Below are 24106 nucleotides of genomic sequence, written 5' to 3' on the forward strand. Positions count from 1 at the left end.
CTGTTTGAAACTGAACAGAATGAGCAACATGAGCTTAAATGCTTGGACACCTTTATTTTAGGTTTGTTAGTCCCCCCCCCCCCCCCCAGACAAAAGTTTCATTGTTCTTTTTGTCATTACAGAGAAAATGCTCCTTGCAGAGAAAGAAAATGTCACATTTATTTTTAAAAAGACAAACTGAACACCGTAACACATCTATTTTGTTTATTCTGTCCACTGGCAACCCGTGGACACAGAACTGCAGAATAAAAGGCTTACAGGCACAGTGAGTACACAAGTGCTTGCATAAATATATATATATATCCATCCATTCATTATCTGAACCGTGGATCCACACATCAATTATCAAGAGTTCTTTCTCTTCATCATAACGGACATACCAGCCTGGAATGAAGATGAGGATCATCAACTCAAATATCCATAAGTATCATAAATTTCTATGTACAAAAATATGTTGATGTTTAAAAAAAAACAGGGCAAAAGTTAAGATGTATCAACATGTTTTCAATAAAGAAACAAACTCCATGTGAAAATAAGGGAAATGCGGCCCTTGTTTACTTTAATTACGTGAGGAGCTCATGAAGTGTTTTTCACATACTAAACTGTCAATGTCAGTCTTCCGTGGTGAGGGCATCCACCGCCTCCAACAGGTGCAGTGACAGGCTATACTGGGCGTGGGTCTCTGGTAGCATCTCGATCATGTGGCCCACCAGTCTGCTGGTCTGACTGAGGGGCACCAGGGGGCACCGCAGCTCACTGGGGTCCTGCAAGTCCATAAAAGTATTGTAAATATTGCATAATTATGCAATACTGACCAGGGGTTGACAGGGCTACACTTTATTTTTAAACAGCTTTTCAAATGTTCACTTTTTTTTTTCTTTTGATCTTAGACCAGGGACATCCGTATCCAGCATGTTTTAGGTTTCCCTGCTCCAACACACCTGATTCACCCAATCAGCTCATGAACAAGCTCAGAGAAATCTGATAACAATCCTGATCATGTGTGTCGGAGAAGGAAGCTATCGAGGGCCGGAGTTGGACACCCAACAAAAACAAAAAGTGCAGGGACTTCTCAGGTTCAGCAGCATTTCTTAATGGTTAACTGAAATTTTAAATAATTCCCAGAGGTTTACCTCATTTTAAGATTATCTCTCATTAGATTTTTTTTTTTTTTTTTTTTTTAAATGGTGGCGATATCTGTCAAAATGACAAATATTTGTGTCGATAACTACCAGGTACTGGGGCGTGTCTCAAGGGGGCCTTTGCGCCACATGTTGGGGCCCTAACTGCCCAAAGACCAGGAAAGATGCTAATAGAAAGTGTCGGAGTCCTCACCATAGCCTTGAGCCATGTGCACAGAGTGGGAGGCAGCCGGGCCAGAATCTCCATAGCGGGCTGTGTCTGGTTCTGACTGCGCAGCAGTGAGTAGCTCAGCCTTTGTCCTGTGATCATCAGAAGCTGAGAGCCCAGTACGTCCTTGTCTTCCACTTCTAACATCACCTAAGAGGCACAAGCATGCGTCAAGTCCAAATGTGGCGTTATCCGCTCATCACGTCAGCCTACCTCCTCTGCGTGCGGGTCCAGGCCCTGGTTGTAGAGCTGGCACACCAGGTGTCGCCGCAGGATGTCAGGGTTGACCTGCAGCAGTCCGCCCAGCTCCAGACACAGCGAGGGCCACCACTCAGCCTTGGGGCCGCTCGGGGGGGGCGACCGGGGGCCGACGCTCGAAGACGAATCATCGATACACTGCACCCAGGCGGTTAGCACCTGGAGAAGAAACTGAGGCAGAGAGGAAGGAGGATGCAAGATGAACACGTGACCACCGTTATAGACAATGATGACAAAGCACATTTAGATAATCGTTTTGTAGCCGGGTTAAAATAGTTTGGGATTTTTTATTAGTTATTACTTGATTTTGACTTGAATTTTCTGAAATTCAGTATTAAATAAATTTTAGAGCAGGTTTGTTAATTTTTTTTTAAATATAATTTTTGTTTAATATAGAGAATTTGTTGAGTGCAAGATTAAAAAAAAAAAGTAATATGTAATAAGGTAAATTCCCAAAAGCGTATGCGTGTGTTGGATTCTATTTTATTCTTCCGCCATGCCAATCTAATTTGCCCTCGGAATCAGTCACATTGTGCCGACAATCAAATCTGACTCTGCTTTAATATTCCTGATCACAATCCTCATTTATGTCAACTCCACGGTCCACCAAGCAGCGTACTTTTTGACTGCAACATAAAACTCAACGCGAGCTTGTTGCCAGACACAACTGTTTGTGTAAAGTGTTTGTAAAACGTGCATCTCTCGCCGCAAGAAAATTTACAAGGAGAACTGTTTGCAACCACAATGTAGTTATTAGATAAATTTACAGGACTTTTATCACGACTCTTCCGCTGTATTTTTCAGCAGTGTGGATGCCCTGTGGACATGCCAGTTTTGGTTCTACCACATAGATTTGGTTTGGGTGACAGGAGTGTGTGTGTGTGTGTGTGTGTGTACGCGTGTGCGTCTATTGGTCATGTGGAATTAGGATTCTCCAGCACGCCCGCAGACCCTCATGAGGATGAGCGGTTCATATAATGGATGATTGGATGACTGTGCTCTTTGATGTGGCGTTTTCCTGTGCTGCTGTTGAACCAACTGCGAGTGCGTGCAGCCGTCGGATTTTTAACCCCCCTCACTGTTAGTCGGTTCTCTGATGCCTTTGAACATGATGCCTTTGTGTCTTCAAACACAGAGGAACGCAGCTCTTAGTTCCACTCAACCTGCCGGAACATTTTGGATTCTGTGGCCCCATTAAAAATTATTATCGGGCTGTGCCTGGTCGGGTCCTCAGGGTGCAGAGCCCCATCTACATCGGGTGACCCGCGTCCATGAGGTCACTATAGGGGTCTTTTGAGCCGTGCTTGGTCTGGTCCCTCACCTTAGGACGTTTGCCAAGGGTGACCATGCACAGACAAATTAGCCCAGGGGATCATTGGGACACGTCTCCGCTACGGTAAAGTGATGGCTAATGGCTTATTCCCAAATGGATTTTTCTTTTCAAAAGTCTAAAGACAGCAACCAAACTGTATATCATAAAAAATAAATTACGGGGTGTATAATTTTGAGGCCCAAAAAGTAATCAATGTTGAAATGAGGCTCTAACAAAAAAGTCGAGCGCTCCGAACGCTACAGCTTCCTCCCACATTCCAACAAACATGGATGTTAAGTACTTTGAAGACTGTAAATTGCCCATAGGGTTAAGTGTGACAGGTTGTGTGTCTGTGAATGGTTGTTTGCTTGTATGTCTCCTGTGATTGTCTGATCCGCACTACAGAGTGTACCTCTTCCCAAATAAGGTTATTTGTCAATAAGGCTGCGTTTTTTTATCTCATTAATGACAAGATATTAAGATACAAACTCACAAGAGGGTATCTGTGTGCTTCGTTGAACCTTGTAATTTCTAAGTGCAATTATAACCTTTAACTTTGGAAAATCTAATTTCAGACTTTTTAAGGACTCTAAAAACATTGGTACGCATACATGAGCTCCTGCCTCGTGCTTTGCAGAGAATTGTGATTTCAATGTTGGTTCCCCTAACCCAGTACTTCTTTTTTTTTCTGTTACACCTCCCCGAGCAAGAAGAAAACCATTCGCGCCCCCCACCCTACCACCCACTCCCCGCCGCAACTATAAATAATAGCATTTCCGTTGCAAAACAAACCTACATCGTAAAGTAAATACTCGCTGCGCACAACGGGCAATGAGAGCGCCACTGCCAACTTCTGGAGTGGATGTGTAATTACACTTTATTGTAGTACGGCAGCAAAAAGGCATGTTGCTCGGGGTCACACAAGCCCCCCCCCTCAGCATCGCATCATGTTTTGTACCGCAAAATCCCCCACTTGAGGCTGGTTAAACTGGACCTAGCCAAGCACCAACTATCCGCAAGCAACCTCCCATTACAGAAGTGGCTAAGCGTGGAGACCAACACTCAACATTCATCGTACGGCCACAAACCAGTTAACTCAAGTCGTGTGCTACTTTGTACGTTATTGTTGCCGTAGTGATGTATCGCTTGGTTGACTCTCTGCCAGCGTGAAGCCACAAGCTGTACCTCAGAACCAACACCAGAACACAACTTGTACTCGTAGCAGTTCAGTGGGATTGAATCCCCTCACACCAAACAGGGTTTTTAAATTATTCAACTAAATTAAACAAAACAAATTATATGTTTCAAATCAAGTACAACAACAATAATTTTATTCATTTAAAACTCCAAATTCTTAGAAATCTTATTTGGGAATGTGTATTCAGATCAAAGTAATTCCACTATTTACACTAATTTCATTCTTCAAAGGCAACCAGAACAGTCCAGTTGCAATTGATTCATTGCCATCTGGATGAATCAGAATATTCAAAGGCATGTTATAATATTAGCACAGATGGGACCAGGGTGAGGCAGCCCATAATCGTATTAGAACAACAGAGAATACTAACCTTTGCACTGTGAAATTCTTGTATTACCGGGTATTTTAGGACTTTGGCTGAGTCATGTGATAAAAAAAAAATCTTAAAACTAAAAACAATATTCCTGTTGATACTTGTTTTGAGATAAGCACATGAAAATTAAGTTGATTAAAATATAAAATTATCTATATATATATATATAATATATATATGTGTATTTAAAAATGTGATTTTTTTTTCTTTTTTTATGCAGATTTTTAGAAACCCTGGCTACAAAATATTCACAGACCTTTTTATAGAGACAGAAAAGAGAAGAGAAGTCTCACCTGCTGTCGTAATAAAACCAGTCCTGGGTCCATGTCTCCACTGGGCATTAGCTGAATGGTCGTCAGGTCTCGAAAGAAAGCATTCTTACCCTGGATAAATGATTACAGTTATTTATCTGATAAATAACACACTGCATTAGTCTTTGTATGATGCATTTCCACCACTTTAGCATCGTAAATAATAATTATGAATACCGCATTGCAATTTTGGACATAGTTGGGTGAAGTTAACGCCAATGGAAGGGAATGCTGCCATAAATGGAGGTCCCGTGTATTACTCCTGTCTCCTCACCTTGCTGTCAAACAGGCTGAGAGGTTTGACCTTCAGGCTGAAAGTCAAAGCTGCGTGTAGCAGGGAGGCTAGCAGACAGTGATGCTGCACCAGGGGATAGTGAACACCTTTCTGCTCCAGAGACAGTTCAGCTATGGAGGCCGGACCCTCGGCTCCACACCACACCTCCTCCACGGACAGCTCAGGGGCAGGAACCTCAGCTACTGCGGAGTCCGCCTGGGGAGGAGCAGAGGATGCAGAGGAAAATGAATGATCAGGAAAAAAAAAAAAACTGAAACAATGATTTTGTCAAACTCAAGTGTGAACGTGCTGAACAACTAACACAATATTAGCCGGCTGTCATTTTTGTGGTGTTGTTGGGAGGAAACACTAATTGAATCTGCTTTACTACAGTGCATCTAGAAAGTATTCACAGCGTTTCCACATTTTTTGTTACAGCGTCATCCCAAACTTTGAGGAAAAGAAAAGGTTGCTTCTGGAAGGTTATTCTCTCTCCACAAAGGAATGCTGGAGGTCCAACCGAGTGACCATCAGGTTCTTGGTCATCTGCCTTACTAGAGACCTACTCGCCTAATTGCGGAGTTTAGACGAGCGGCAGGCTGCAGGAAAAGTCCTGGTGGTTGTTGATGATTTATGAACGATAGAGGCCACTGTACTCATTGGAAGCAGCGGAAGTTTTTTTTGGACACCTTCCCCTGATTTGTGCATCAAAACAATCATATCACAGAGGTCGACAGACAATTCCTTTGACTTCATGCTTGTTTCGGGTACTGACTAAGCGGGGATGATTATGGAAAAAAATAATCACCAGGCTTTTAGAGACCTTTCAGGGCCTTGCACAATTACAAAAAAAAACGTGGCACTAGATTCGTCTCGAAAGGAAAGGCAAATCCATTCCCGGTATGTTTGACTTTGGGCTATGAAAATTGGAAGGTCATTGCAGCCATGTGTCAACATGTACAAGGAGTGAGCTATGATTTTTTTTCAAATGTCCAACTTTTCCAGCACATTTTTGGACATACTTTTTCATCCGATTGACTTCAGATTTGCATTTCAAAACCTGGGAGGTCATCAAATTTATGTTAATGGACAATTTAGAGTCGTCCCTTAACCTCACATGGACCTTTTTAGAACGTGAAAGGAAGCTGGAGTACTGCAGGCATTGGAAGAACATGCAAACGCTACTCAGTAACATCTGAGAAGATATAGTAAACCTGAATCGGAGAACGGTGAGGTCGATGTGAGATGTGCTAACCATTAGACTGCTGTCCACCCTTTCGAAACTACACCCAATGAAAAGAAAAAGAACAAATGGAGTGAATAAGCTTAATTTACCACTCATGCTTTTTGCCAACTGATGCGAGCCACTGGCCACTCTTCATGCCGTGTTATGGAATCGCCTTACTTACAAAGCATTTGACAAAAGACAGTGGGCACTGATTCTTAACCAAGAGTCCAGTCACCTCCATGAGGACCTGTAGCAGCTGGACACAGCATCCCAAAAAGGAGGTCAAAGCTCCGTCTCCCATTCCTACATCCTTCAAACACAACAAACCCCATCAAAATCAGTCTTTTGAGAAAGTCATTTAGAATCTTTTAAAAGATACTTACTCGTCGGCACAAGCGATCTTTGGGTGCTTTGCCCACCTGGTAATCACAAGATAAAACATTTAATTCTGGAAAATGTCTGCCTTGTTATTGTGAGGCTCCTGCTTACCTTCTCAATGAGGAAGGCTGCTGCAGAGAAACGTTTGACAAGAAACGTACTCCACATCATTGTGCAAATACCTGTGAAAAAAAATTCAAGTTTCACTGAGAAAGTCATAATGGTAGGCCTGAGGCTTATTTCCAAAACCAGTGGACGAGTCCGCTGAGTTGGCCACTCATGAAAATTTGTTCTCAAACCACACATTGGGTGAGTTTTCAGTCAATGTAGACACTGGATCACCGTAAATGTTAGAAAAGCCTACCTAGTTGGATATGTGGACTGGAGACTTGCTTCAGATGGTCCACGGCCCGGCACAAATGTGCACCTTCCTAGAAAGATGAGGTCAGCAATGATGAATTTGAAAGAAAAATCATAATGTGTGAGTGTCTTGATTGTGTGTGATTGAAACCTCTGGGTCTTTGTTCCACTGCACAACATACTCCCAGCAGCAATGGGCGAAGAGCAAGTTTGGGGAGAGGGAGTGTGGGAAGCGCTTGCACACAGTCACCAACAGCTCTGCGTGAGCATGCATACAAGATCGTATTCATGTGTTTGGTACAGCATGTCACAGCACCCTAATTTGAATTCATCCTGACCTGCCGTTCCATCTGAGTTGTCTTGACTTTCTATCACTTTGACATCTTCTTCTACCTTTTTATCGTCATCATTCTCCTCTCTCCCCTGAAGGATTTCTTTTAGTTGCTCAGGGGCCAGGTTGTGCCTGAACACCCACTTGGAGACATTGTCAGTGATGCCACCTTGAGAGACGACAATTGAATTTCAGGCTTCAGAATGATGTAGAAAAGGAAACAAAAACAAATCATTATTAGGACTTCAACCTGAGCCTCCCTCCAGCAGTGTTTTTATGGAACACAGCACAGCGGGGCCTCCTGCCGATCCAACAATCGGTGGCACTAAGAGTAGCGTCTGCAGTACCAGTACGTCCTCAAGCTGACGAACACACACCACCCAGTGCTCCAGCTCCAAAGACACTGCTTCCCACTCCGACTGTAACTGTCATACCCACACAGAAAAAGAAACATTTGTAATTTCACACAAGACAATTAACTGCTTTAGATAAAACATGTTCAGAGTTGAAAGGCATATATGAATTCTTTTGACTTAGCTGTTGGCTCGTATTGTTTCTGCAGCTCCGCCTACTGTATTTTCACAACGATAAGGCGGACTTTAAAGTCACAAATCTTCTCCCAAATGGACAGGGCGCCTTATAAAGCAGAGCGCTTTGTGTATGGACCAAGATCCTTAGATCTGTACTTGAGCACATGTTAGCACCCAGTGTTGGCAAAGTCTGAGACAACAAAGCAGCTCAGCATTTACATCGTGTAAAGCACACTTGCCTGAGACTGCGCCCTTTAATACTACGGTCGTGAAAAGACGGGAATGCATTTTAGGCTCCGTTTGACACGATAGAGCTTTCGAGTCTGGATTTCGCTTGGAAATGGCGGCTATGTCATGGTGGAGAATCACGGTTTGGACGTGGTTATTGGCAGAAATTTAGAACAGCTCGTTCACAGAGACAATTTTGGACAAGTCAACTCTCCATGATAGGCCACTTTTAATACAGTATATCTTGTTTTTTTTTCTAATGTCAATGTCAAGAGGTATAAGTCTCAAGGAAGAAACGTTATAGATCGTCCTAGTGACAATTCCCACGTTTGCTACTTCCAAGTGACTGTGCATTCTACCTTGCTGTCTGCCCTGCAGGTGATGCTGGCCTTAGCAGCCCGATGAGCGACAAAAGCTGCTAGCAGAGCGGCTGCAGAGTTGTGTGACTGCACCAATATGGTGCGGCACTGCTGCCACCAAGGTGAGACAGACTGGGGGTCCCATGACTTTTCTATGGCACCTGATGAGAAGGAGCAAAATGCAAGCTGGTGTTTGATTAGTCCACAGATAATTATACATACCTTCCATGTTGCTGAGGAGAACCAGTAGTGCATGAAGGTTTTTGAAATATTCTGTCGGGGCCTGGAGCACTTCCTTTTCTCGTTGCAACCAAACACTCAACAAGATAGACTTAAACGAGATAAAGTGACAAGAATATTAAAAACGCTTGCTGTTTTCAGACACAGAGAACAACATGATAGTTTTTATCTGTCGTCTTACTAGTAGCTGCGGTGGACCAATGCCAGCTTGTTGTAGTTTGTCACAGATTTTATGTGGTGGGCTTTTACCGCACAGGCAACCCCAGAAGATGAAGCTCCCTGCACACAAGTAATGTGCTGGAAGTCAACCCTCGGTCTCTCCTTCATTAATGTTGGAAACTGCATCGGTGTTATTGGCAGATCTAAAAAGCTAAAGCATAGAGAACTAAAAACTGTGTGTACCTAACTGGTTCCATTCTGCTTCAGAATGACGGATTAGCTTTAACTGGCCCTCATCGGTGCATTCTATCTGTGCTAGGAAGGCTTGGGCAGGCAGAGGTGCGTCTGGTGCATCTTGAACAAAACAAACGCTGGGCCTGGAGTTGAGCTTGTTGTAGCGTTGCAAGGTGGGACTCACACGTGCCAAATCATCCTCAATGCCATCAAGGGAGTCCAGCTGTGAGTGGGGTTTGTAAAGAAGTATTCCAATATTTAAAATCATTATCTTACTTCAGAGTAACGTCATTCAGTACAAAAGTCAAACTCTTCTTTGGTGTGCCTGCATGCATACACTTACAGCTTCGTCGCGTTCCTCAGTGTCAACAGAAGAGTTCATGTGGTGGATGTCAGTGTAAAGCTGAAGCAGTTTTAGCTGGGAGGAGCAGAGCTGCATTACCACTGGATCCACCTGCTCAGCGTCTGGTGCACAGACATTTGACGCGCCGACATTTTGCACATAGAGAAATGCAAATTAAAATACGATGAAGACTCCAGTTAAAATGGTCTTTTTGAGATACGCGGCTCCACCTTGTTGCTGCAGAGCGCTGAGAAAGGCGCGTGTGATGTTTGTGAGACACGAGACAGGAATGTTCTTGTTGGAATTCAAAGACTCTAAAGCCTCCAAAGAAAGAAGAAAAGACAAAGCATACTTCAAAATGTGTGTGACTTTGACAGTGAACGTGTGTTCTCATTTGGAAAGCTGCTTACGCCAGGGACGTGCGATCAGGAGAGGCACACATGAAGCACAAAAAACAAAGAAATAATCTATATTATTTCCTTCTCTGTGCTTTATGTTGATTTAAAATCCATTACTTCCCACAGTATGATATATTCAGATACTTGTAATATGCATTCTGATTTTCCGTAGTCGGTTTGCATTTAATGTGTGTGTGTGTGGATTCGCTGATCACATGAAACCACAGATGAGGTGAAGCAGACAGGATTCCGCCTCCACACGGTGGCAGACAGCCTCCTTCACTGTGGTTGTGTTCGTGAAATGCACACTGTTCGCTCAACATTAGATGCATGGACTTTCACACCCGACTTGGCACTCCTGCTAGCATCCCTAAAGTTTTTTATGTTGTGACAAAGGTTTTCCATGTTCTGTCTAGGCGTTCTATGTATAAAAACATGCGTGCAAAATAGAGTACAAGGAAGGGTACAAAAAAGAGGGGAGGAATAAATATCTACCATTTCATTCTGAAACAATGTTTACAATATGTCCCGGGAGGGGTAGCCAGGCACGTTTCAGGGAAAACCCTTTCACATCCAACTGAGGAGCTAGCAAGCCTGTATTGTCTTAAATATCTTGCATGTCCCTCTGCCTATTCCAGTACGAAAGAGAATCCTGAGTCGCAATGTTAATTTAATGAAAATTGATTTCACTCATGACAATAATTAAGTCGATGTTTGTTTTCTGCAACGTGACACTGCACTTCTAAATGAGTAAGATAAAAATGCACAAAACAAATTAGTTAATAACTTCAAAACAACAACAGCTCATTCAGCATCATCTTTGCGATGATAAATTCTGAAGTAATTCAACTTATGCTATTAACGGAAGTAGCCTTCTCCTTTTTTGTGAACTTTCAAACTCACCTAACCCAATTCCACGATGTCCACATTTCTCATCAACACTTTGACTGATGTGGCAAACATTTTTGACAATATACAAATCTCGTTGGGCATCCACCACAATCACAGAATGACTCGTTCGCCTGTTCAGTCCACCGTTCCCAGAAACGGAGCTGTAGTGGCCGTTGGGAAGATAGTATAAATAATGCTTAATCATACCTGTCTTTGAATGGAGGAGTGTTTGATATCCAGCAGCACGCCTTTGGCCTCACTCTCCAAAATATCTAAAAAGAGAAGAAAATCATTAAACTGAATGACAGTGAATTTTTAAAGTGTAACCAAGTTTCACGTTAATGGGATGTCTGAAACATAGAAACCCCATTCACGTAAAAATGTCAAGTCTGAAAAACAAAAAACACAGACAGAAGTGATCTTCACAGGACGTTATGCTTATTTTCAATAAACACTACACCTAAAATCCAAATTAGACAGTTTATAATTGTGCATAGTTAAAAAGTCAATAGGGAACCTTTCATATTTGTACTATTAACTGTAAATAAAAATAAATAAAAATCTCTCACCAGGCTCCATATCTCTTGAATTCTTGAGGATTGTTGTCAGTTTCTTTAACAAATGCATATCTTTGGCGCCTTCACTTTTCTTGTCACTGAAATGAATATAATTTATTGAAATCATTACATCTGTCTTCCTACACTATATCATAGAAATGCTTGAAAGTCAATCTACAGGGAAAACAGAGAATAAACAGGGTCAGCCTTCTTCAAAATTGCTCAATTGCGTTCATGTCACTTCAGTGCTTAGAAAAAATGTAAGTTCTAAAAATTGTGTGGGGCCACATATTAATGGAAGAAAATAAATGTGATTTATTAATGGTGGACTCGTACCTTTACTTTAGAATAGAATTGGTCCCATGACCAAGCTCAATTTACTCCTATTTCAAATATATTTTCCCCATTAAAATGTATTACAATGCCATTAGTCCATTTCCGGCACGAACAAAAAAAAAAAAAAAAATCTTCATTTTTTTTGGTCATGTTTTTAATAAACAAAAATCACATTTTATAGTACAAAACAAACAAAGAAAAAAAGAGAATGTCAACAAATAATTTGGTGAAAATGTTGTTTGAATGATTGTAACATTTGTGGAAGAAATTATGTCTTTGAGGAGCAATGGCTTGCAAGTGACGTCAAGAGCTAAAGTTGGGTTGACCAGCTCCTTGTTTTCCTGTTTGCCGATTAGAATAAATGGCTGAATGCAAATCCACGTCTGTGGCTCTCCTTGCCGCCATGTGAGGACCTTACAGTGTCTTAATTGCTCCCTTTTTCTCCCAAAAACTTCACTGAAGGGGTGATGTTATGGGAAGCGTGCTCTGAACTCAAACTTTGGCACACAACGTAAGGCAAAACAATCAACTAAGCGAAGAATTGTAACTCAAAAACTCAACAGTAGGGGCACTCATAAAATATGGTACTACTACGTGTGTGTGTGTGTGTGTGTGTGAGACAATATGCTATGATGTACAGTTACAGTATTCATGTATTGATGCTAACCAGTGTGTGGACAAGCACTTTCGGTTAGTGGAACAACCTGAGGGCGAGATGGAAGGGAACATTCACAGTCCTTAGGGCTCCTGTGACGGGATCCAGCAAACACACTTGATGGGTGTGGATCTTCCAGCCTTGACTGGTCACACTGTTCACCCCCAACAGACGGTAACCAGCATACAGCAACCTGGAGGTGAACACACACCGATATGCTAAGAAATCTTCACAAAGCTCGTTTGACATAAAGCACCGGTTTTCTGTGTGTACCTGCAGTGTTTGCCGACAGTGAATGCGCCCACTCGAGGTCCATACTGCATTGCCCATATTTCCAGGATGCCCCTGCGGGGTGCGTAAATAACCAAAAAGAGTGCATGGCGTCTGGGGACGGAAGTTGAGAGGGAACTTTCCCGGCTGACTTGCTCCTCTGGAACATGCAACCAACCCAGCTGGGCATCTCTGTAACCTATCAGTAAATAAATACAACAATGTCCAAATCATGTCAAAATTCAGGTTAATTAATTCAATTTGTGCTGATATTTGAATAGATGGATTATACTTTTCCACCAATATATTCACTCCATTATGATTTTTTTTTTTTAAGTCCGACCGACCAGGGTGACTTTCATATGTGGGCCGAGAACGTACACATATTGGAATTTTTTGGCGTGCTACCTCAGCTCAGCTCGCTGGGGAGGGAGAATTCCAGCAAATCTGCAAAGTTGCTTTGAGTAACAGTGTTGACTTTAATTTAATCCCACTTGAAACATGAAGCATAAAGTGATTATCTGTAATTCAGACGAGTAGACGGTGGATGTGGAAAAGCATGGATATGAAGTCGCCATGGATCTAAGGGGGTCGAAGCCTTGCCTCATTTCCCCAAAATATTTCTACCTCCTCAGGCATCGGTCCTCTGTAGATATGAGATGATAAAAAGATGAGTCCCGACACGCTCGACCATATTTACATCTGTAAATACTACTTTCTGAGTGATGTCGTCTCTTCTGCGAATACTGGTCAATTTGGAGACGCATTTGGTTCACACACCAGACAAACACAGTATGTCAGACTTTTGAAATGTTGTGAGAGACCAAAATTATCCAGTGTAGTAGAGATTTCTTTGGTATTCTCATTCAAATTGATGCCATCATGAACATTAAAGTTCTCCTTTTCCTTCTGACCTTTTGATGCACCTTCAGAAAGTGGTCATTGGTCTATTATCGATCAGCAAAATTCATGCTCCCGATACATTTCTGTTGCCTGCCGAGCAACATCCATGGCACGCCCCTCATAGGGACTGTGTTCTTTTCTACTCGCCGCCTCATTTTGTTTTCAGCTAACTCTACAGTCTCTTATGTCTGCAGGACATTCTCCCAGAAGGATTTTGTCTTCTCTCGCTAAATGTTGGCAAACTCCAGCCTGGCTTTTTTAAGTTTTTGTTGGAAATGGGCTCCTCCCGGCTTTACATTCGAATGGGGACAGTGCAAGTTGACACTGTCGTACATGTCTGCAGGTGAAGTTTGAATTTGTGTCGAAGTGGATCGAGGTTCATTTTCCACTAGTCGAACAATACTTTGTTGCAATCTATCATCACCTTTTCTCTTTGGTCCACAATCCTTTAGTGCTTTAGTGCCATCATGGCTTTGAGCTTTTTGATGTGTCACGCATTGAAGACAGTAACATTAAGATCTCCAATTAACCATGCCTTTCCACAATTTTAGTTTTCAATCCAGTGAACATTCTTTGCTATTTTTTACAACTTTGATAAGGTGCCAATAATTTGGGCCGGTCCATTTTTGGAGTTCAGTGAGGAATAATCAGATTTCTTTTTCCAACAAAAACAAAAAAATAAATGTTACGACTAATTGCTAGAATTTCCTGGAAAGAGTGGGGCATCATCTCACAGAAGCACAGAGGTGCCAATGTTATGGGCCATGACTTTAAGTCACGGTCAAATAAATAAACACGAGCAAGAGGAAATTAAGATAAGGGATAGATAAAGTTGTCCCTACTTTTTACTTCTTCAAACAGAATCCAAATTTCTACAGATGCCATTCACAAAGTATCTGTAGTGTGAAACAAAGGTATTGCCATCATAGCAACATTTTTTTGGCCTGGTTATTCTCCCTCTGCTTTGTCCTTACCTTTCCACATGCGAATTGCTATCCCTCTGTTTAGGTCAAGCAGCGTGACTCGACCAAAGTCATCAGTTACTCCGGCTAGCGTGTTACAAGGGGACAGGCAAATGGACTCGCCATGACGGCGAGAGTCTGGGAGACCAAATCTGAAAAAGAAACGTCAATGATTAAAAAGGAATATCAACTACCCTCATTGTATTAGATTGACATCACATTACATTTGATTACAATATCTAGCATGGCCAAAACAGTGGCGTTTTTATTTCATTTGAGGTTATGCAGTGGTGCCTTGAAAAATAAGTGATCCGACTTTGAGATATGAGCAGTCATCCAGATGAGTTATTTTCTTTTACTTTGATTTTCTAGCTCATACTTGACAATTGCTGTATGTTGGCTGCGAACTCAACTCACTTCACAATAAATGCACTTGTGCTAATGTTGATTTTTTTTTCCCCAAAAGAAGGTTCAGGCTGTGTTAAACCTGAAGCTCAAGGAACAAATATATTATGAAAGGCACCTGATCCCCAGGGGTGTTGCAGGTTCAACCTTGGGCCTCTGTTTGTGGACGCTCTCATCTTCATTCTTATTTTTGTTCCATCCTAGCCATCCACTGAAAGAGGAACAAAGAGGTAAGCCAAAAAAAAAAAAGTCAAAAAAGGAGAGTCAATTAAGTCGTACAGAAAATAGTAAAATGGGACAAAAGATTACTAGTCATTATTATGATCAAGTGTATGTACTTGGGGGTAGAGACATGAAAGGACACAAAGAGACAACACATGACAGAAACTGAGCTGGGATCAACACTGGAGGTTAAACTATACTAATCATTCAGACAACATTTTCACCAGTTCAGCACTTTTTCTGTTGTCCTTTGCATATACATTTCAAAGCTTCCACACCTGGCTGCACTGAAGAGGGCTGATGTAAGTTTACTGGCCACAGCGAGAGCCACATGAGAAAGAAGAGGCTGGGTGCTCCCCTAAGAACACATAAGGATGAGTATTAATGTCATTCATTTACCACAGGCTTGTAAATATTTTTCCACAAGTGTGTACTGTAATGGCTCACCTCTACCGCATAGTAAAAGCCAGTGTACGGGCCGCCTCCTACAGCGACGTACTGGCTCATGGCAGGGGGGCTGCCTTTGACTGAAGCCTTGAACCCCCCCAAAATAGAAGCATTCTTCAACTGATCAAACACATTGAGTGACATGACACCTACCAGAGAGAAAAAAGGAGACCAAGATGAAGATTTATATGGGTTGGGGGGGGCTGTTGGGGGTTGGAATGACATCGGATGCAGGTGGTTAAGCAACTCAAGTAAACAGTTGTGTTTATGGATTGTACACAAAACTAAATCAGTGTAATTAAGCAATTTCCTGAGTGGATTTTGAGGAAATCACATCAAATGACGAGAGGGAACCTGGCGTGTTTGTGGGAGAACTTGCCAGGCTGTTTATTTCTGATACAGAAGACGATTTTGATGGATTTGTGGATGATGACTGGTTAATAATAATGTGAGTACATTGTTAAATAGTTCAATAAAATACAACCAAACTCAGTTTTGCTCCTGTTGCCTTTTTAAAAACAGCTAGCCACGCTAGCCATGCTATCTGGGCCTACACTCTTATGCTATTCAGTTGATTTGGGGTGATAGTTTTAGTTTTGATGTAACACCGTGACCGCACATCGTTTGTTGATTAGTGACTTGCTCACACCGGCATTGTGTCGGCACCCATCTGAGGGGCTGCGCGGCAACGAGACGGCGAGGCAGACTAATAATGACTCTCGTGTTTGGTGGAGAACGTGTCCAGCTGTTTATCTTGGATACAGAAGACAAAGACTTGGTGCATTTTTGGATGAGGACAACTTCAGCACGTTGTTAAAAGCTCAAATAAAGTACCACCGGACTCCCGCTGCCATTTTAAAAACACGCTAGCGCGACTGAGCAGCCAGCGCGACTGCTCGGTCGCTCGGTTCTGTTTGCGCCCAATGATACGGTGCGTTCCATCTATGTATCAAATACAGAAATAGCACCCTCAACTGGTACTGCGCCCTTTGATACGGTGCGTCTTTTGGAGCAACTGCGCTGTTAGCCACAGTTTATTAATGATTTAACACAAACTTCTTTTTCACACAGGGCTAGGTAGCTTTGAATACTTTTCCCCTTAAATAAAGTTTAATTGAATTGATATTTACTAAAGTAGGGAAACAGAAAAGAACAAACATCTTGTAAAGCACTGTGTATGGTCATTAAAATAACTGCTACAACATCAACAAAATCTACCAATCCAAGACTTAAGACCAAACTGAAAAATGTCAAATTTCAATGATACACTTACCCACACAACAGTGGTCTACAATAGTGTCCATGTCCTGGAGACCCCACTTCTTATAAGCCAGGGGAGGAGGCTGAATCACATCACTACCAGCAGCTGCCGCTAGATTCACAAAAACAAAGACGAATGTTGGCATTGAACGATGTGAGAACGAGCTTTAAAGAAAGACCGTCAAAATCAGTATCAGAATCCACGAAACAGTGATTTCATTATCCATAGCTTAGCCACAGGCTTTGCGTGACCAAGTAGCTCATTTATATCAAAATTATTCATGGTTAACGCTGCTCCCCTTGGCTGGCAGATCAAGAAAACACTCTTAATATACAAAATTGTAACAACCCTGTGTAGATGGTACTGGGGACGGGGAAAAAAAAATTAGAATCGGAAATTTAGTTTGTAATTAATTCGGCTTCAGTTCCAAATGAATTCAAATTGTAAAATTCAGATTCTGTTTTTCAATGTAATTTTGCAAATTAAACAATACAAATTCAAATGATGTAATTCAAAATTAGTTTTTTCAATACAATTATTCAAGTTAAGCAAATTGAATTAAAATATAAATAATTCATTTTCGCTTAGGACAGATTTCAGCCCATCTTCACGGGCCGGACCCAATCACCGTAGTCATTTTTTTCTTTTTTTAAACATTTGAAAGGCTAGAGAGCGCTGCGAGCATGCAACTCAGTGGAAACAGCACACTGTCACCATGGGTATGGGTCTCACTCAACTCACACACTGTAAAATGCGAGGTGTTTGCGTAATGTTAAAAAAAGGAACTATTTCCACTTTATTATCTAACTATTTGCAAAGTCAATAATCGCGACAACAATAAGAGTCCTCAATGCCCACAAGCAATGGCATGTGAGGTTTGGTGCGTGTATGACGCACCGAGGAGAAGTGAGTGCTTTCACACCGGAAAACATTTGTACTTAGCTAGCTAAGTCTTGTGGCATGTTGTAAACAATAGCCGAATTGAAAGTTATTTAAAAAGTTTGGTCCCCGTCAGCCGCAAGTTCCAAAATCTATGCCCCTGCATGCATCACACGGACGCACACGAGCACACACACATCAGTACCTCTTGCCACCTGGTTCCTGCAAGCACGCAGTGACTGGAAGAGGCTGAAACCATCTATGGTGACCAGGGCAGCAGGGTAGAGGATGCTTAACTCTTCATGCTGAGATCAGAAAAGTTACTCACTATTAGGGCTGCAACTAATGATTATCTTTAATAATCAATTCATCTGTCAATTACTTTTTTTGTTGAAACCTAATACAACCTGCATAACGAAACATGCATATTTTATTTGGGATGCACAATAACTTTCCGACCAATAATTCCAGCACTGACACTGAGAAAAAAAAAATGAGAAAAAAAAATAAAATTATGTTTCCGTCCAAATCGTAAATTTGGCCACGATTGAGAGCCTCAAATACACTAACTTTGGTCTGGATACTGGCACTTATGTCACCTCTGCTGCATGACATAGGAGGTGGAGATGCATGAGACTTCAGTAGTAACAGTGAGTCACTTGTTAACATGGTATAATTTTTTCCAGATCGGTTTATTTGATCATGCAGGTGCCCAAATTTCACCATGCGGCGACACAAGAAAATTGTACATGTACACCTTTATTGGGATACTATAATTGTGCTGACTTAATCAACATTGGATTACAGTACAAATTGATGAGTTTGAGTGACTTTTCACAGCACTTTCAACACCCTTACGAGATAGCTAACCATCAGTGGATTGTTTTCAGGTCTGACAGGCAACTTAGGCGGCTAAGGCAATGTAAACAAAAGAGGGGAACCCGAGCATTAACGCACTTTCAACATCTCGGAATTGATCGCCGACCAGTGGGACCTGTATCGATTGATATCGGGTTTGGCAGGTGGTGGAAGCAACATCAACAAAAGCAGGACAGCCGTGCCAAGCTATCGCAAAAATAATAGTGAATTTAAGTGGGGCAGAAAACGCAACAGGTGTGAAACTGGTGAAAACTATACAACCCCTCGAGGGAAGACAAATATTAATTCTCACGCAAATAACTTCACCCACACACACATACATGCACGCATGCACACACACACGCCAATAATGTTAAGACGAGGGTAACGACGCATGAAAAGATACTTTTGTCCCAGTAACATGTTTATTGTTAATATGGTGTTTAAATATGAAATTGGTGTTTGATTTGTACGGAACGCAGAACTCACATGAGCATGTAGTGGGCTTGCAATAACTCTTGCATAGCAGGACACCGCAGGGCTCTTGACAGCTCAAACTATTCTTTGTAAATGTTATTAAAGGTAAATCAGTCCTTGACTGAGCACCTTCTGGACACCTCCGGCTTTCAAACTAGCCGTGCAGTGTATGGTGGAGACAACATGTCTCCCAACCATATCCACCACCCTGCACTCTTGGAAGCGGTCTTGTTAAAATAAATAAAAACAAAAAAAATACAAAACTAAATTAATTAATTAATTATTTAAAATGTAAAAAAAATAATAAAACACAGCTAATTCTGCCAACTTCTCCTGAAGGCCTCTCCACAGTGAAGTTACTTATGGCATAAAATCTAATACTAGGATCTTAAACCGAGACTTTTTAAGGTATTATTTCAAAATTCATAAATTCAATGTTTTAAAGTATTTTTAAATCCCCATGGGAATCCTGGAATTTAACGGTTATTTGTATCAGTGGGGAAAAAAAGTTATGGTGCATCCCTATATCTTATTTTATTATTTCTATCTTTTTATTAAAAAACAGATCATTATTTCAAAAAGGCAGTGCAGAAAATGCTGAAACATTAAAATATGATTCAGTTACATGTTTGGTGTTTAACATGTCAGCAAATGGGCAAAAACATGTAGACCATTGTTCAATAGCAGATGTTTGCAAATATCTTATTTTCACTGACTAATAAGCAGACTTTCGTGAAGGACTACAGGAATCCGAGTAGATTTACTGATGAGGCTGAAATTCTGAGGATTTGCACAATTTTACATGAAACACTAGCTCCACACACTCAATTATCAAAATACTTGAATAATGTGTTAATTTCAAAACGATATTACTCATCTCCTACCTGCTCAGTTACACCAGGATGGCGAGGGATCTCATACGTGCGACACTTCAGCCTTATAACTTGGTCCTCATGAAGCAGTTGGGACAGAAGCAGAACCCCATTCTGATAAAAACATTACACATTCCATTCAATGTCATTTCTAATGGAAAAAAAAAAAAAACACAAACGTATTTAAAAACAACATTGACTTGCCCGAGTATAGCTGTATGAAAATGCAGCAAGCTATAATATAACTTTACCTCTGTGTAGAAACGAACATGGCCAGATGAGAAACCCACAACGACACATGTCCAGTCTGGTCGCCCAGTGGAGCTCCTACAAAAAACAGAAATGTGCACATGCTATCTGGCCAACTCATTTACTCAGACACAAGAAAAAAATACCTTGACTGGGCGTGGGGGGAGAGTACCTTTTCTGGCTTGCCAGCGGTATACAGATGGTGCTGCTCACACGCTCTCTGAACGGAGAAATCCAACAATACGCCTTTTATTAATGGAATAATAATTCATTAAATATCGGCCTGCAGCATAATTAGTTCACAAAAAGCATATGTCTTATACAACCTTAGTTATTTATTTATTTTTACATACAGTAGCATAATAGTCAGCAAAAACATAATTCAACACAGAACGCTGACATGGTTAAAAATTCCAAATTCGGAGTGTCCATAATTCGAGGTTCCCTTGAAGTGGTTTTGTATCAAATTTGACGCTTTTGGCCTCCAATGTGCACACACACACAGGGTCAAAGGTTAACTTTATTTTTTTTTTTTTTTTAAAACAAAAATGAGAATTATCTCACCCTTCTTCAGCGCTGAGTATTCCACTCCAAGACACAGCCAGGGTCATCTCTTCTCTGCCACCATCATCTGTTCGCCACTTAGCTGTAAAAGAATCAGCTCAAGATCACGCCTTGGTTCATCAAGATATGAGTTTTCTACCTTTTCTATGGGAATTGCCCATACAGTAGAGTGAAAATTAACACATGACATGTGTGTGGCTCACTTATACCATCCGATTGTCAGAAGCGATTGTCTCTTTTTCTTATATTTTAAAGTGACTGCTTGCTTGCACAGACATTGTCATACATCCGACTATCTGCTGTACATACACACTTGTGGAAACAATGTTCTCTGTTTAACATTCGCAGGCTGAGTAACAGCAATTTTATGTGATTTCTGCTTGAAAGAGGCTTGTGCATCTGACCTGAGAGAAAGACAGCCTTTTGCCCATGAGCCACCACGAGCAGGTCTGAGCAGGGAGATAGCGACACCACACAGTCCTGCAGCCAAGGTCCACTTAGCTCGGTGGTTTCCTCCACCTACAGGTTAGCGGGAAAACATCACTAACAACAACTTGAGGTCCATCTGAATAAGTGTTTCACTTGCTCCATTCATTTTTTAAAGCGCTCATCCTCATGAGGGTCACGGTTGAGCTATCCAAGTTGACTTTGGGCAAGACGCGGGGTACACCCAGGACCGGTCGGCCAGTTTGCTTGCATGGGGTTTTTGCTTATACTCCAGCTTCCTTTCACATTTCAGTTCTCTTTCCCGCCCCTGGCACCAGTGTTTTTGTCAAAGATGACAATGAAAATATTTCTTTAACGCCCCTTTTTTTCATGACAATTACTAGCTGGCTCTTTGATGACGAAAACATGACGTGACGTACATGAATTTTCAGTGATGAGACGAGACAGGACCAAATTGTTAGCGTGTGGTCTGTCAGACGTTCAAAATTTATGACGTCCCATCCTATTGTACATGAGATCTGGCTTTCAAAAATCGCGCTGCTGCTGCAACCTATCCTCATTTGGACACGCCCACCACCACGACAGCACGCATTCACTTTCCTAAAAGTGAATCAAGCTTGGTAGGCTACTTTGTTCTGATAACTGCAAGCTATTACAAGTTAAGAAGAATATGTTTGATAGAGTGTGTACTTGTGGTGAAGAATTAGAAGAAATCTACTACAAGTCTATGTTGTTAGAACATTTTCATTTTGTTAATTTATCTTGCGTTAAGTGACATAAAGCTTATTTTGGAGCAATGAGCATTGATTCCAATTACCACTATCTGTTTGTAATGCATAATCCTTAGTAGGCGATCATAAAGTCTTAGTTATAGGGTGGAAACCCTGTACGCCTATTTTTAACTAAAACAGACAAAATTCTTTTTGAGTTTTCGTTGACTAAATTTGCAAAAAAAAGATTAAAACATTTTTTTAGTTACCGTTGACTAAAACAAGACTAAAACCTCTTTGAATTTCCGTCGACTAAAACTATCACGAATTGGAATGACTAAATGTGACAAAAACTAAAAAGCACTTTCGTCCAAAAAGAACTAAGACTAAGAATAAATCTAAAATGCTTGCTAAAAACAACACTGCCTGGCAAGAAATCAATCAATCAAAAACAACAACTGGCGGGCCATCAACTTTTGCAGTTGAACTCAAATACATATACAGGGGACAAAAATATGATTTTGAGTTGATACAAGACAACATAACAAACCGATGTGGCCGACGTGGCTTCTTGCTTTTTGCTCTTGTCACTTTCCCATCCTGTTTCCCAGTCAGTAGTGTCCCACGAAAGTTCATTTTCAGCTGGAGAGAGTAAGGCAAACAACTCATTTCGATGTACGCATGACTCTTATTGACTACTATAAAGTATATTTGCATAAGTCTGAGTGCAAAACACCCAGAAAGAAGACAAGTTTTTAACTCCGAAAGCAAATAGTTTACTCGTGGAGAATTGCCCCTGTAATATTCGTCTGTCAACGATGCTGTTTTCGAATACCTGTTTGATTCCTCTCTACGGGCTCAGCTTGACCATGGAACAAATAGTCCCTGACAGTCTTGAGCTCCTGGAGACGACAGAACTCCAACAAGCCGCAGGACATGTCGTCTCCGTCCTACCTGGACACAATTTGGCAGAAAATTCACCAGTTAGCCTTGTGTGCTAACAGTCCACTTGTAGAAGGGAAACGTAGCCTCGCGTTAAGATTACACCTAACGCCTCGCTGTCGTGCTATGACACCCTCCACACAATACCGCTTTCTGTGATTAGCGTAAGAAAAATAACGCCACTAGATACTAATACGTGTCTTCTATATTAGATGTGCGCAATATTTGCTAGCCAAGAAAGTGGAAGACAACTCACTAGCACAACAATGGTTTGTTTCCGGGTTACGCTCGAATCGAGATTTTCAAAGTATACGCCAAAACGTGCTTAATCTCTGAAAGTGTCGGAAATACAATACAAATAACGACAATAAAATAAAGATTTGCCCTATATAATGAAGATTTATCATTGTTGTCCGCACAGCAATAAGTAATTCCCCGTTTCTTTGCCGGACTTGATTATCTCTCTCTCTCTCTCTCTCTCTCTCTCTCTCTCTCTCTCTCTCTCTCTCTCTCTCTCTCTCTCTCTCTCTCTCTCTCTCTCTCTCTCTCTCTCTCTCTCTCTCTCTCTCTCTCTCTCTATCTAGCCATCCATCCATCCATCCACCCACCCATCCATCAATGTTGGTTTACACAAATGTATGACAGTTGACCCCCGCTATATTTGCTGGGAATAGGGACCGAGCCAGGCTGCAAATAGGAAAAATCGGCGTATATTTGATGCCCACTAAAATATATTGTGTGGGGAAAATTTTAAATCCTCCAAATTCTTTAAAAAAAAAAAAAAACGGTGGTGAAGGGCCTCTAGTATGCATATACCACAAATAGTTGTGCGGATGTGTGTTGGGAGAGGAGAACAACAACAGCAAAAAAACAAAACAAATAGCAAATATATATTTAATATAACAAAATATAATAAGGTGGATAACGTAATGTTTCCCTTTGAGATGCAATTAATTCATTTAAGCCCTAAAACAAATTATTCTAATGAAATAAATTATTTAAAAAATATATGATAAATTACATATTTCTCATTAACTTCAACTAAAGTGGGGGAAAACGAAAGGAAGACGCCAGCTCCTCCATTAAAAAAGAGCATTCTTCCATAATAACGTGAGGAAATTCCAATTCAAGTGTTTGTTTGTTTTTTGAAACATTATGCCTGTTTCTTTTCTTATGCATTTTGGCATACAGATCCAGGGAAACTTGCCTTTTTGTAGATCCATCCGCTAGTCCATGCCAAGACCATTCATATAGCGAAAATAGTACATAAATGAAGGCATTTTTTCTGCAAAAATTTGGTTTGTAAATAGAAGCGTCCGTTACTCGAGGTTCCAT

At 41.2% G+C, this 24106-nt stretch overlaps 1 protein-coding gene across 2 annotated transcripts; it reads right to left on the reverse strand.

Annotated features, from left to right (window-relative positions):
* Positions 1–134: 134 nt before the first annotated feature.
* rab3gap2 (RAB3 GTPase activating protein subunit 2 (non-catalytic)) lies at positions 135–23228 on the reverse strand. 2 transcript variants are annotated; one of them, XM_088290158.1, is made up of 36 exons: positions 22665–23228; positions 22380–22471; positions 21077–21191; positions 20673–20754; positions 20281–20328; positions 20111–20186; positions 19872–19973; positions 17858–17957; positions 16786–16884; positions 15513–15661; positions 15344–15423; positions 14962–15054; positions 14451–14590; positions 12577–12772; positions 12353–12496; positions 11325–11410; positions 10963–11027; positions 9697–9787; positions 9467–9588; positions 9133–9346; positions 8912–9009; positions 8713–8821; positions 8491–8651; positions 7624–7798; positions 7381–7542; positions 7194–7300; positions 7047–7113; positions 6794–6864; positions 6688–6723; positions 6540–6614; positions 5077–5292; positions 4785–4874; positions 1564–1779; positions 1336–1500; positions 599–764; positions 135–384 (listed from the first exon to the last, which is right to left on the reverse strand). In XM_088290158.1, the coding sequence occupies exons 1-35, from the start codon at positions 22765–22767 to the stop codon at positions 612–614; spliced, it is 4098 nt and encodes a 1365-aa protein (XP_088146284.1). In that variant the 5' UTR covers positions 22768–23228; the 3' UTR covers positions 135–384; positions 599–611. The 2 variants fall into 2 exon arrangements, with proteins under 2 accessions (XP_088146284.1, XP_088146197.1); XM_088290071.1 differs by having other exon boundaries at positions 135–764.
* Positions 23229–24106: the final 878 nt, after the last annotated feature.

Source organism: Idiotropiscis lumnitzeri, chromosome 1, assembly GCF_059441095.1.
Source record: "Idiotropiscis lumnitzeri isolate Australia: NSW breed Sydney's pygmy pipehorse chromosome 1, RoL_Ilum_1.0, whole genome shotgun sequence".
Classification (NCBI taxonomy): domain Eukaryota; kingdom Metazoa; phylum Chordata; class Actinopteri; order Syngnathiformes; family Syngnathidae; genus Idiotropiscis; species Idiotropiscis lumnitzeri.